We start from the raw sequence: 15,072 nt of genomic DNA, 5'->3' as shown, positions 1-15,072 counted from the left end.
ACTCGCTATCTCATCTGAAAGGTCCTGTTTGGGGACCCCCTAACCTGACTCAACACAGTGAACGTTGTCACCCGAGGACAGGAAGTGTGTTTACTGGTGGGGTCAGCAGGTGAATATAAAGGGAACAAAAACCTAAAAAAAAGAAAATTAATGCACCTGCCTCATCTAAAGACTGGTAAACTGCAATATATTAGTATTTGTATTTAGATACACTTGCAATAAAACACAAATGCAAAAGCAGCAAAGTGAAACTACATTTTAAAAAAATAATTCTATAATGTTTGGCTGAGTGTGTCTTCCAGAAACATACAACTACAGAGAAGACTGGGATGACATAATAAAACAATAAAGTACAGATGAATAGAGTGAAGATCTACGTAGTATAAAGAATTCTCTGGCAATCTCCAGTTGTCACCTTGGTCCCGCCCACTAGTGTTGTAATCCTCCAAATTTAGGTTGGCCCCTCCTACTCCTCCTCCTATCTCAGAACTCTCCAGCAATCTCCAGCACAGACTACAGAGTTCCAGCCCTCACTCAGAAGTTCCTGGCCCCGCCTTGTATTATTCATGATGTCCCCCAGGCCCCTCCCCTGGCTCCATATATGGAGAGCACATGGAGGCATCCAGAAGTGGCTCAGGCAGTATAAAAGGAGCCGGGCTGGGAGAGGTTGCAGTACAGAGAGCAGCAGCAGCAGAGAGCTGACGCTGACACACAGGCAGACGTCCTTCAGCTGAACGGTGACAAGAAGCTCCAAGAAAAGCAGCAGCAGAGCGACATGTTCCCTCTCAGCCTCCTCCAGTCCTCGCACAGTCCTGTGTATGTCTACCGCCAGCCCGAGCTCCCCCACTGGACCACCACACTCCTCATCCTCCGCCAGCTGGAAGACGACATGCTGAGCATGAGCAGCGACATGGAGAGGAGAATGCAGCGCCCCCACCAGGCTCACCAGCTCCTGGCCAATGACCTGGACATCAGGAGGGGGAGGATGGCACAGAGTGGACACCCTGCCACCCCCCAAAACAAATCCCCTGCCGAGGGCAAAGACGGGAAGGAGAACTTTGAGCTCTCCCTGGATGTGAGTCCATTTTCTCCAGAAGAACTGACAGTGAAGACAGAAGGAAGGAGACTGATCGTGGCGGGAAAATCCGACAAGAAAAGGGAGACAGAGAATGGCGGCTTCTTCCAGGAATACAGAGAGTGGCGCAGAGAAGCCGAGCTCCCGGAAGACGTGAATCCTGAGGACGTGCTGTGCTCCATGTCCAAGGATGGGCGACTCCACTTCTGGGCACATCGCCTGGCACTGCCCGCTGCCAAAGACAGAACCATCACCATGGAGCAGAGTCCAGGAGAAGGTCAGGGGTCCAACCCAGAGAACCAGAACCACCGGGAACAGCAGGACCAAGACCACCCCAGAATTCATCCAGAGGGCATGATGGGAGTGATGGAGAGCCATCAACATTATAGTGAAGCATGTCCCTGAAGAAGGTCAAGGATGCACCACAGAAGTCAAGAATAGCCAATCAACAGAACCGCAAGAAAACAGATTAGCTTCTTCATAAAGAACTGATATTGAACTCTATTACAGGATCATTTCCTAATGCTTTCCTTCTACTCCCAGACTCCTTTACTTTGGGTTTTATGGACAGTAGCCTGTATTTCCAGCCAATAGGAAAACTCCCTTCTGCCTATAATCCCCGTAACATTGTTTCACTCTCTATATAGGACAAGAGTAGAATCTGTTTTCTGGTGGGCTTTGCGGAGAACCAGAACCACCAGGGACAGCAGGAGCAAGACCCCCCCCAGAATTCATCCTGAGGACACGTTGGGACTGAGATTTGTAAAATATTAATAGATTCTCTTTCACTAATTTCTCTCCAGATGAGATATGTCAGAAAGTTCACTTCTACTTTTCCATGGTAGATTTTATGTTATTGTTCCAGTTTCCTGATTTTTATATTACTTGAAACACTTTTTAATTTATACTGTATACAGTTTTCCAAATAAATATTTTCATTTTATATCTACCTTTTGTTGTTGTTTGCATGGACCAGAATTTAAAATTTTTTTTTAATTAGAAATCTCCTAATCGTTGGTTTAAAGAATGAAGAGGAATGTAAACTGAAGCTGCATCCTTAGCATCCGGTCAGATTTCTGGATTCATTTGTAAGCCCTGGTTTACACTGATGCAGTGCGGAATTTCTGTGCAAATTCTGCACCGCATCAGAATCGCTTCCCTTTCATGCAAACTGCTGCTGGTGTGTATGTTAAGTTAACAACACCCTGAACACCGCAAAATGCGGTGCGATGTGCAGAATCAGATCGCATGGGTGTGAATACCCATGTGATCCGATTCTAGTGCGGACCAAAAAAAGGGTCATGCACCTTTTTGGTGTGGATGCAGTGCAATTAGAGCCATACAAAATGTATAAAATGCACAAATCGCACAAATCGAAATGTGGTTCCTGTGCGAATCACATGCGATATACCGCACCGCATATATGTGAACCCTGGCTAATACGAACTCTGATTGGCTGCTTTTGGCGGCATGTTGTTCCAGTTTTCATAAACCCTTCCTGATATTCTGCATGTCTTTTATAGATAAGATACATTATAGAGAGAGTGAATGGGGAACTCTGGGCAAAATCAAAAATGACAAATACCATATGATACAGTCAATAGGGGTACTTACAATCATCAGCTTTTATTCATTTATGTAAAACCTTTATCCCAAACTAAAAAAAATAAATAAATCTGTCGCTGTAACTGTTCATAAAGCATTATCTAGAGTTCATAAGTTCACAATTGTTCGTAAATCACTATCCAGTCTTCTATTCCAGACTTTACAGGGTTAACATCAATGCAGCTAAGATCTGCCCCCCTAGCCATGTGCTCTCTGTATATCTGTAGTGAAGGGGAGGAGTCTGCATGTAAATAATGAATAATACATGAAGAGGGAGGAGCAAGCAGGGCTGGCATAGTTGGAGTTGGGGAGTACCTCCCCAGTGGGCGGGACCAAGGGCCAGCTAGAATCTTTCTTGATCTTTCTGTGTGCTATTAATAGTCATGTTATGGAAGAGCCCCGCAGGCAATGAAAAAATAAAACCGAACAGTGAGATAATCTCTCCGAACGATGAGCGATTATTCCAGTGTACTCTTAAGTTATAGATTGTTAAACGTTTATATATTTAGAATGAATCTGAAATACGGCGCCATGCGGTGGAACTACAAGTCTCAGCATGTCCTGCAAACTTGTCTCTGTTCCGACCTGTATATTAACACCCTTCACCTCCCTTATCCTGCACATTAACCCCTTCACCTCCATCCTTGCACTGTATGTGACCTGTACATTAGCCCCTTCACCCCCTCCTCCTTTGGTGTATGACTTGTACATTAATGATACGTTGTATCTAGTGCACCCTTGCCATGTTTTTTTACATATATATAACTATATAAGGGAAACCTAAAAGAAACGTTTTTTTAATTTTGACATTTTTCACTTATACAGTAAAAAATGAAATCCCCGGGTTTATTAAAGCGGAGTTCCACTCACCCTGTAAAAAAATGAAAGTCAGGAGCTACAAAAACTGTAGCTGATGACTTTTAAAAAACAGCCACTTACCTGTCCCTCCGTGTGTCCCCCGCAGCCCGTTTCACCGGCCGTCCTGTATTCCAGGTGCCGGCATCTTCAGTGTGGGCACCCGGCTGTGACAGCTTGTGGCTTCACAACCAGATACCCTAGGGGTCTGGTATGGATATTAAGGGGAACCCCATGTCAAAATTTAAAGAAAAATGGCGTGGGGTCCCCCTGTACGCCATTTTTTTTTTCATTTGGTGTGGGGTTGCCCCAATATCTATTCCAGACTTAAGGGCTTGTTCACACTTGACTAATTTCTAACTCTTGCCAAACGCCTCTATAGCGTTTGACAGGCATTTGGGAAGCATTTTTAACACTCCCCAAATGCCCTATAAATGTTTTTGAGGCATTTTATAGGCATTTGCCAAGCGTTAAAACAGCACCACAAACGCCTACAATGAATTTTAATGGTATTAACGCTCTGCCAAAGCCTCACAAAAACTCCGCAAACGCCTGCCAGGCATTTGAGGAGCATCACCATAGACTTGAATGGGAAGCTTCAAGCCCTCCTGACTCCACATAAGGCGTCAATTTTGCTGCGACGCTAACGCTTCAGTATGAACAGTACTGTGTGCTGCCATGTGTAGAACTTTCATAGGTGTTTGAGGAGCATTAAAAACACTTCCCAAAATGCCTGTCTAATGCCTGCTAACAAAGCTAGTGTGAACTGAGCCTAAGGGCCATTTTTTTTTTTAAATTTTGGTGTGGGGTTGTTTCTTAAAGCGGAGCTCCACCCAAAAGGGGAAGTTCCACTTTAAGGACTGCTCCATCGCTCCTCATTAAGGATTGGCACCTTTGGGGGGCGGGGGGGGAGCGGGTACCCGAATTTGACAGGTACCCGCTTCCACTTCCGCCTCGATCGGAAACGGAAGGTATCCTCCCTCCCTGTAGTCTATTGGGAGACGTGACAGGTCCCAGAAGACTACAGGACCATTCATGAAGCCCAGCGCTACTCGCGCATGCGCAGTGGGTACCCGGTTTTGAAGCCGCAAGCTATCACAGCCGGGCACCCATACTGAAGATGGAATACAGGACGGCCCGTGAAACGGGCTGCGGGGGACATACCACGGGACCGAGGGACAGGTAAGTGGCTGTTTTTTAAAAGTCAGCAGCTACAGTTTTTGTAGCTGCTGACTTTTATTTTTTTACAGAGTGAGTGGAACTCCACTTTAAATTCTATTCTAAAATTTCTATTCCATTCTATTCTTTATTTTCTATTCTTTTCTATGTCTTTATTTTCTGTTCTATTCTTGTTTTCAAATTTGAGTTGTTTTTCTATTCGAATTTTGGCTGAATTTCGTTTAGTTATTTTAGATTCGTTTAAATTAGTTACTATTGTAATAGAATTCGGATACATCCGAATCTCCGAATACAGGGAAATGTGTCCGAATTTTGATTTGGAACGAAACAAACTGCACGTCTACCAAATATAGGCAATTTGTTCGGTACTTCACTGAGCTGTGGACCAGCTGCATTCTGATCCGAACCTAAAGTTCATATGTAGTAAAAGGTATGGAGATGATGAATGGGGAAGGTGTTCTGTAGTCTGAGGAGGAACTATCAATAGGGATCAATACTCACCTTTCCAACAATCCATCACTGGTGTCTGCATCCTCTCCTGTGTACTGGTTTTCATCCATCTTTAATGTCTGGCATAAGAGGATATCACATTTGTGCATGAGCAGGATCTAGTCATTCTGGCACACAGGGATTTGGTGTGCTGCTGTAAAGTGAGATGCACATGGGCAGCTCAGATTATATTCCAGGGATCACTGTGAGCAGGCAGGTATAGCAAGTGTAGTTTATTGCAGAAGGAACATTGCAGGTCCCATCTACAATAAAAAGCCTGCCTGCTCACAGTATGTAACAGCAAAACGTTTAGTTCCGCATAATCACAGTTCCTGTCCTAGGGTCATAATGCTGCTTCTCCATACAGTACAGTTAGAGGTGTCACCCGAGGAACGGTGTCACCTGGCAGGTGAAAACAAAGAGAACAAAAACCTAAAAAAAAAAAGAAAATGAATGCAACCACCACATCTAAAGACTGGTAAACTGCAATATATTGCTATTTTGTTTTTTGATTTAGGTAAACTTTGAATAAAACACAAATTGTAAAAGTGGCAAAATGAAACTACATTTTAAAATAGTACTTCTATAATGTGGAAGATGATATAACAGAACACTAAAGTACAGAAGAATAGAGTGAAGATCTACGTAGAATTCTCTGGCAGTCTCCAGTTGTCACCTTGGTCCCGCCCACTAGTGTTAAAGATTGGAAAACTGCAATATATTAGTATTTGTATTTAGATACACTTGCAGTAAAACACAAATACAAAAGCAGCAAAGTGAAATTACATTTTAAAAAAATAATTCTATAATGTTTGGCTGAGTGTGTCTTCCAGAAACATACAACTACAGAGAAGACTGGGATGACATAACAAAACAATAAAGTGCAAAAGAATAGGGTGAAGATCTACGTAGTATAAAGAATTCTCTGGCAATCTCCAGTTGTCACCTTGGTCCCGCCCACTAGTGTTGTAATCCTCCAAGTTTAGGTTGGCCCCTCCTACTTCTCCTCCTATCTCAGAACTCTCCAGCAATCTCCAGCACAGACTACAGAGTTCCAGCCATCACTCAGAAGTTCCTGGCCCCGCCTTGCATTATTCATGATGTCCCCCAGGCCCCTCCCCTGGCTCCATATATGGAGAGCACATGGAGGCATCCAGAAGTGGCTCAGGCAGTATAAAAGGAGCCGGGCTGGGAAAGGTTGCAGTACAGCGAGCAGCAGCAGCAGAGAGCAGACGCTGACACACAGGCAGACGTCCTTCAGCTGAACGGTGACAAGAAGCTCCAAGAAAAGCAGCAGCAGAGCGACATGTTCCCTCTCAGCCTCCTCCAGTCCTCGCACAGTCCTGTGTATGTCTACCGCCAGCCCGAGCTCCCCCACTGGACCACCACACTCCTCATCCTCCGCCAGCTGGAAGACGACATGCTGAGCATGAGCAGCGACATGGAGAGGAGAATGCAGCGCCCCCACCAGACTCACCAGCTCCTGGCCAATGACCCGGACATCAAGAGGGGGAGGGCGGCTCAGAGTGGACACCCCGCTGCCCCCCAAGACAAATTCCCCACCGAGGGCAAAGACGGGAAGGAGAACTTTGAGCTCTCCCTGGATGTGAGTCCCTTTTCTCCAGAAGAACTGACAGTGAAGACAGAAGGAAGGAGACTGATCATGACGGGAAAATCCGACAAGAAAAGGGAGACGGAGAATGGCGGCTTCTTCCAGGAATACAGAGAGTGGCGCAGAGAAGCTGAGCTCCCGGAAGACGTGAATCCCGAGGACGTGCTGTGCTCCATGTCCAAGGATGGGCGACTCCACTTCTGGGCACATCGCCTGGCACTGCCCGCTGCCAAAGACAGAACCATCACCATCACCATGGAGCAGAGTCCAGGAGAAGGTCAGGGGTCCAACCTAGAGAGCCAGAACCAGCGGGATCAGCAGGAGCAAGACCACCCCAGAATTCATCCAGAGGACATGATGGGAGTGATGGAGAGCCATCACCATGGAGCAGAGCCCAGGAGAAGGTCAGGGGTCCAACCTAGAGAACCAGAACCAGCGGGATCAGCAGGAGCAAGACCACCCCAGAATTCATCCAGAGGACATGATGGGAGTGATGGAGAGCCATCACCATTATAGTGAACCATATCCCTGAAGAAGGTCAAGGATCCAACCACAGAAGTCAAGAATAGCCAATCAAGAGAACCGCAAGGATACAGATTAGCTTCTTCATAGATAACTGATACTGAACTCTTAATTTGTTATGGGATCAGGGGTCCAACTCGGAGAACCAGAACCACCTGGGACAGCAGGAGCAAGACCACCCCAGAATTCATCCTGAGGACATGATGGGACTGATATTTGTACAATATTCATTCTCTCACTAATTTCTATACGGATGAGATATGTCTGAGGGCCGGTTCACACTACAAAAATGAACTCTGGATATGTTTTTGCTTACAGTTCACACCACACGCAGTTCCATTGCAGTTTGCTATGGTCCAGTATGGTTCTGTGCAGAAAAAATGCAGCATGTTCTTCTTTATTTTTCTGCACTGCACTGGTGTGAACCAGGGCCGTTGCAATACATGGAAAACACTGTGCATGCATTTTTGATGCAAGAAAAATAAGTGCACTGAACTGCGTCTCGTGTGAACTAGCCCTGAAAGTTCACTTCTACTTTACCATGTTAGATTTTATGTTATTGTCCCAGTTTCCTGATTTTTATAGTGCTTGAAACGTCTTTTTAATTTATACTGTATATATAGTTTTAGTATTTTAAAACAATTTTAGTAAAAATTGTCACTATGTCATATAATTATCTTAAACATTTTCTATTCTGGCTTATTTAATCCTTTATTTTTTTTTTTACACTTTTAAAGCTTTATTTAAAATTATTTTTCTAAATAAATATGTTTTTATCTTCTGAACTCTGGTTTGCATTGTTTGGACTATTACATATATAGGTAGATTGTTTGGATAGCTACACCATCTCTCAGACACAATGGCAATTAATCTCCAATACTGTAGCCTGTAGCCCCAATGCAAGGGCATTCGCAAGGGCAGTTGGTGATGGAATATTCACAGAGTCGGTCCTCTGCACTATAATTTAAAAGGGGCACTGTGATATAAAGGGGAGTGCACTGTAAAGGGGCACTGTATTGATTACAGTGCCCCTTTACAGCACAGTCCCCTTTATATCACAATTCCCCTTTACATTACAGTGCCCCTAGAGATCTAATCACAGTGCCCCATATATATTCAAAGAGATGGCCCAATCCAGGATGTCTCTTTGCTAGACAGGGATGTCTCTTTGCTGGGTGGGGATGTCCCTTCTTGGACTTGGCTGTCTCTTTGCTGGATGGGGATGTCCCTTCTTGGACTTGGCTGTCTCTTTGCTGCATTGGGATGTCTCTTTGCTGAACCCAACTGGGCAAAGAGACAGCCCAGTCCAGCAAAGTGACAGACCATCCAGCAAAGAGACAGCCTGTCCAGCAAGGAGCCATCCCCATATAGCAAAGACAGGATGTCTCTTTGCTGGACAGGGATGTCTCTTTGCTGGATGGGGATGTCTCTTTGCTGGATGGGGATGTCCCTTCTTGGACTGGGCTGTCTCTTTCCTGGATTGGGATGTCTCATTGCTGGACTGGGATGTCTCTTTGCCCAGTCCAGCAAAGAGACAGCCGTTCATCAAAGAAACAGTCCATCCAGCAAATGGCCCCTCCAGCAAAGAAACAGTCTGTCCAGCAAAGAGACAGCCCATCCAGCAAAGAGACAGCCCCTCCATCAAAGAGACAGCTCATCCAGCAAAGAGACAGCTATTCCAGAAAAGAAACAGCCCCTCCAGCAAAGAGACAGATCATCCAGCAAAGAGACAACCCCTCCAGCAAAGAAACAGCCCACCAAGCAAAGAGACAGCCCCTCTAGCTATGATACAGGTCATCCAGCAAAGAAACAGCTCCTCCAGCAGAGACAGCCCATCCAGCAAAGAGACAGCTCCTCCAGAAAAGAGACAGCCCATCCAGCAAAGAGACAGCCCTTCCAGCAAAGAGACAGCCTATCCAGCAAAGAGACATCCCTTCCAGCAAGGAGACAGCCCCTCCAGCAAAGAGACAGTCTGTCCAGCAAAGAGACAGCCCCTCCAGCAAAGAGACAGCCCCTCCAGCAAAGAGACAGACCCTCCAGAAAAGAGACAGCTGCTCCAACAAAGAGACAGCCCCTCCTGCAAAGAGACAGCTCCTCCAGAAAAGAGACAGCCCATCCAGCCCCTCCTGCAAAGAGACAGCTCCTCCAGCAAAGAGACAGCCCCATCCACCACCGCTACAGACCTGTCTCAGTGTGCTGGCGGCCGCGGTTGAAGAACAGAGGCCGCAGTTCTCCCTTCAGTGCATCGGCCGGCCGAGGAGGTGTCCGTGTGTCAGCAGCGCTTCCTGCTTGGCTTCAGGAGCCGTCACTGCCGCTCCTCCTGTCTTGGGCATAGTCGCACAGCGGGAAGTGGCGGCTGCAGTCTGTATTACCCCCGTCCAGACTGCGGTCTCCGCTTACCTCCTTCGCCCATCATCCTCTACCTAGGACCCCTGGACTATTGACTGTTATGTCTTGCTTGTCACTTTTTCGCCTTATCGCTATTAATTTTTAGTCTCATTATCATTGTATTTTTCTATATACTTATATCTCCTCTGCTTTATCTGCATTTTGTCACTAACCTTATTTAGATTTTCACACGTGTGGTCCCCTCCCAGCGGCGATTTGTTCTTTCTGTAGCAATTCGACATAAACCTGTTTCATCAATTTAAAAATGGGGGTAGGGTAAAGGAAGAAGTCCTGAGAAAAGTGCCGGGACATTACCGTTTGTCTTAACTGTAGATAATAGAAATGCATCTGTACAGGGGGAATACATTTAGATTGCAAGCATGCAAAGGGTAACAAAAATAAAATTGTAATAAACCTTGGATAATGCACTAGGTATTTGCACCACCTGCGTGCTTCTTTCCAATAGCAATGTAGAGGCATGGTCTGATTCATGGTTATGTTATGTGAATATGGGTGTAAGCTGAGCTGTCTTCTCCCCTCCCCCACCAAGTACAGGAAACAAGGCAGCAAAGGCTTTAAACTTCCAGGAATATCGGTGAGGAATACAGTGCTGGGCTTGGTATCTGCGACATATTGGGGTGATAGGAATCACTGGTGAAGGTGCGCAATCATGCACAAGCAGGCTGTGTATTCTGATCTCCAGTAAAGGAGAGCCAACACTTCTTATACCGCAGAATGAGAGGAGTCAGCTTTCTTCTGCTCTGTGCCTGGGCTGTGGCTGGAGAGTATGCCGGTGAGTAGAAGCCATCTATATTTTATTGGAGAGTTTCCCGTTGTGGTCAGGCTTCATTCACATGGCCCTAAACATTTTACGAATGTTATTACACACATTTTCTAGGAGAAAGGCTCCTGCATAATGATCTGTAAAATACTTGTGTCTAGATACACAGATACATAGTAAGGGCTCATGTACACTGTAGCTGATAAACTCACATTTAGGACCTTTTCTGCGTTTTTTTTCAGCAGCCCCTGAACTCTCCCTAACGTATTCCTATGTGTCCGTGTACACATCATCGTTTACAGGCAGTTGAGTTTACAGTCATTTTTTTGAATGCACCAAACTTGCATTCAGGAGTAGATTTTATCAGCGTTTCAAACACCAAATGCTTGTAAATGCTTATAAAGGCGGCTAGCCGCGTTTATATGCGTTTGCGTTTAGAAGCGTTTTTTAACTGTTCCATGTCCAGATGCTGTCCAGATCCTTTTTTCATCATCAGAAATGCATGCCAAGTGTTTTCCATGTATTCAAATGGACCCGGTACACCAGCGCAGTCAGTTCCAGGCGTTGTGTGAAGGAAAAAATGGCATAACATGCCACATTATGCTCATGATGGGATCCATAGTGAATACAACCAGAAAGGATAGGTCATCTCAACACATACTGCTCTCTCTGCTTCTGCTCTCTCTATTTCTTGCAAAATGTCTGAAATAGTTAATTTTTTACTGTTTTTCAGTGCATTCTGGGCATTTTGGAAGGTCGCCTGATGTTATCTTTTAAAAAATGCTTCTAAATGCAAACACACATAAACATGCATAAACGCAGTATGCAAACGCAGCTAAACAGACTTTTTTAAGCTACGTTTTCCAGCAGTCAGTTTCCATCGTTCAGAAGTGTTCAACCATTAAAAAAAAAGAGTTATAGTCTTACACCCACAGTTGATCCAGAGGAAGGCAAAAAACCCATGCAAAGTATGATCCAATTTGCTCCTGCTGGGAAAAAAATTCCTTCCTGATCCCCCGAGAGGCAATCGGATATTCCCTGGATCAACTTTACCTATAAATGTTAGTATCCAGTTATATTCTGTGTATCTAGGAAAGAATCCAGGACTTTTTTAAAGCAATCCACTGAGCTGGGCAGAACCCACTCTTGAGGGAGTCTATTCCACATTCTCACAGCTCTGTCTGTGAAGAAACCTTTCCGTGTTTGGAGATTAAACCTCTTTTCCTCCAGACGTAAAGAGTGCCCCCTTGTCCTGTGTGATGACCTCAGGGTGAATAACTCTACACCGCATTCACTATATGAACCACTGATGTATTTATACATGTTGATCATATCCCCCCCTTATGTATTATACATGTTGATCATATCCCCCCCTTATGTATTATACATGTTGATCATATCCCCCCTTATGTATTATACATGATGATCATATCCCCCCTTATGTATTATACATGGAGATCATCACCCCCCCTTATGTATTATACATGGAGATCATAACCCCCCCTTATGTATTATACATGGAGATCATATCCCCCCTTATGTATTATACATGGAGATCATATCCCCCCTTATGTATTATACATGGAGATCATATCCCCCTTATGTATTATACATGGAGATCATATCCCCCTTATGTATTATACATGGAGATCATATCCCCCCCTTATGTATTATACATGGAGATCATATCCCCCCTTATGTATTATACATGGTGATCATATCCCCCCTCATGTATTATACATGGAGATCATATCCCCCCTCATGTATTATACATGGAGATCATATCCCCCTTATGTATTATACATGGAGATCATATCCCCCAATTATGTATTATACATGGAGATCATATCCCCCCTTATGTATTATACATGGTGATCATATCCCCCTTATGTATTATACATGGAGATCATATCCCCCTTATGTATTATACATGGAGATCATATCCCCCCTTATGTATTATACATGGAGATCATATCCCCCCTTATGTATTATACATGGAGATCATATCCCCCCTTATGTATTATACATGGTGATCATATCCCCCCTTATGTATTATACATGGAGATCATATCCCCCTTATGTATTATACATGGAGATCATATCCCCCCCTAATGTATTATACATGGAGATCATATCCCCCCCTAATGTATTATACATGGAGATTATATCCCCCCTAATTTATTATACATGGAGATCATATCCCCCCTTAATCTCCTCTTCTGAAGAGAGAATACATTCAGTTCCTCTAATCTTTCCTCATAGCTGAGCTCCTTCATGCCTCTTATCAGTTTGGTTGCCCTTCTCTGTACTTTCTCCAGTTCCCCAATGTTCTTTTTGTAAATTGGTGCCCAAAACTGAACTGCAGATACATTTAAATGCCCTTTTGATTGCAAGCTCCACAAGTCCTTCTGTACTGAAATATATTGTAATTGTACTGTCTCCCTTTATATTGTAAAGCGCTGCGCAAACTGTTGGTGCTATATAATAATAATAATTGCATAATAAACAAATGCAAGCCGTGTAAAGACATATCCCTACATAACTTGTTTTTGTGATCATTTATTTTCCCCTATGCTTAGATGCGCAGACAAATGTGTATACATGCGTTTATGTGTAAGGGCTCATGTACACGGGGCTTTTGGAAAACACTTCTGAACAATGGAAACTGACTGCTGGAAAACATAGGTTAAAAAACGTCAGTTTAGTAGCGTTTGCATACCGCATTTATGCGTGTTTGCGTTCAGAAGCGTTTTTAAAAGATAACCTCAGGAGACATTCCCAAATGCCCAGCATGGACTGAAAAATAATAAAAAATTAACTATTTCAGACATTTTGAGAGGAATAGAGAGAGCAGAAGCAGGGAGAGCAGTATGTGTTGAGATGACCTGTCTTTTCTGTTTGTATTCACTATGGATCCCATCATGAGCGTAATGCGGCACGTTCTACCATTTTTTCCTTCACACGAAACCTGGATCTGACTGCGCTGGTGTACCGGGTCATTTGAATACATGGAAAACGCTTTGCATGCATTTCTGATGATGAAAAAAGGCTCTGGACAGCATCTGGACATGGAACAGTTAAAAAAACACATCTAAATGCAAACGCTTATAAATGCGGTTAACAACATTTACAAGCATTTACAAGCATTTACAAGCATTTGGCGTATGAGACACCAATAAAATCTACTCCTGAACGCAAGTATGGTGCGTTAAAAAAAAAAACTGTAAACTCAACTGCCTGTAAACGACGATGTGTACATAGACACATAGGAAAATATTACGGAGAGTTCAGGGGCTGCTGAAAAAAACGCTGAACAGCTCCTGAAGGTCAGTTTAGGAGCTGCAGTGTACATGAACCCTAAGGGTGAAAAGGACATGTTTTTATATGCAGATTTTTAGATTCTGTGTTATGGATTTGGTCTCCCCGGTCCCCGCATTCCCTATATCTGGTCTCCCTGGACCCTGCATTCACTATATCTGGTCTCTCAGGACCCTGCATTCACTATATCTGTCTCCTCGGACCGTGCATTCACTATATCTGGTCTCCCCGGACCCTGCATTCACTATATCTGGTCTCCCCGGACCCTGCATTCACTATATCCGGTCTCCCCGGACCCTGCATTCACTATATCCGGTCTCCCAGGACCCTGCATTCACTATATCTGGTCTCCCCGGACCCTGCATTCACTATATCTGGTCTCCCAGGACCCTGCATTCACTATATCTGGCCTCCCCGGACCCTGCATTCACTATATCTGTCTCCTCGGACCCTGCATTCACTATATCTGGTCTCCCCGGACCCTGCATTCACTATATCCTGTCTCCCCGGACCCTGCATTCACTATATCCGGTCTCCCCGGACCCTGCATTCACTATATCCGGTCTCCCCGGACCCTGCATTCACTATATCCGGTCTCCCAGGACCCTGCATTCACTATATCCGGTCTCCCCGGACCCTGCATTCACTATATATGGTCTCCCCGGACCCTGCATTCACTATATCAGGTCTCCCAGGACCCTGCATTCACTATATCCGGTCTCCCCGGACCCTGCATTCACTATATCCGGTCTCCCCGGACCCTGCAATCACTATATCTGGTCTCCCAGGACCCTGCATTCACTATATCCGGTCTCCCCGGACCGTGCATTCACTATATCTGGTCTCCCCGGACCCTGCATTCACTATATCAGGTCTCCCAGGACCCTGCATTCACTATATCCGGTCTCCCCGGACCCTGCATTCACTATATCTGGTCTCCCCGGACCCTGCATTCACTATATCTGGTCTCCCCGGACCCTGCACTCACTATATCTGGTCTCCCCAGACTCTGCATTCACTATATCTGGTCTCCCCGGACCCTGCACTCACTATATCTGGTCTCCCCGGACTCTGCATTCACTATATCTGGTCTCCCCAGACCCTGCATTCACTATATCCGGTCTCCCCGGACCCTGCATTCACTATATCCGGTCTCCCCGGACCCTGCATTCACTATATCTGGTCTCCCAGGACCCTGCATTCACTATATCCGGTCTCCCCGGACCCTGCATTCACTATATCTGGTCT

General features: G+C 44.9%; 3 protein-coding genes across 3 annotated transcripts in view; all 3 read left to right on the top strand.

Moving 5' to 3' along the window:
• Positions 1–712: 712 nt before the first annotated feature.
• Positions 713–2,018, top strand: LOC149457372 (heat shock protein 30C-like). The gene is made up of 2 exons (XM_089683816.1): positions 713–1,367; positions 1,757–2,018. Exons 1-2 carry the CDS (start codon positions 776–778, stop codon positions 1,813–1,815), a joined length of 651 nt encoding a protein of 216 aa, XP_089539942.1. The 5' UTR covers positions 713–775; the 3' UTR covers positions 1,816–2,018.
• Positions 2,019–6,441: 4,423 nt separating this feature from the next.
• On the top strand, positions 6,442–8,122 carry LOC149457371 (heat shock protein 30C-like). The gene has a single exon (XM_089683815.1). It carries the CDS (start codon positions 6,510–6,512, stop codon positions 7,329–7,331), a length of 822 nt encoding a protein of 273 aa, XP_089539941.1. The 5' UTR covers positions 6,442–6,509; the 3' UTR covers positions 7,332–8,122.
• Positions 8,123–10,276: 2,154 nt separating this feature from the next.
• Positions 10,277–15,072, top strand: part of LOC149457370 (zinc-alpha-2-glycoprotein-like) — a 36,113-nt gene continuing 31,317 nt past the window's right edge. The window contains exon 1 of the mRNA XM_089683818.1: positions 10,277–10,518. Coding sequence (XP_089539944.1) covers positions 10,461–10,518 — 58 coding nt within the window. The 5' untranslated portion in view covers positions 10,277–10,460. The remainder of the gene's footprint in view (positions 10,519–15,072) is intronic.

The sequence above is a fragment of the Staurois parvus genome, unplaced genomic scaffold (assembly GCF_062004578.1).
Source record: "Staurois parvus isolate SC_StPar_1 unplaced genomic scaffold, SC_StPar_1.0 ptg000322l, whole genome shotgun sequence".
Classification (NCBI taxonomy): domain Eukaryota; kingdom Metazoa; phylum Chordata; class Amphibia; order Anura; family Ranidae; genus Staurois; species Staurois parvus.
The sequence above is the reverse complement of the archived record's forward strand: the minus strand, read 5'-3'. Positions and strand labels throughout refer to the sequence as shown.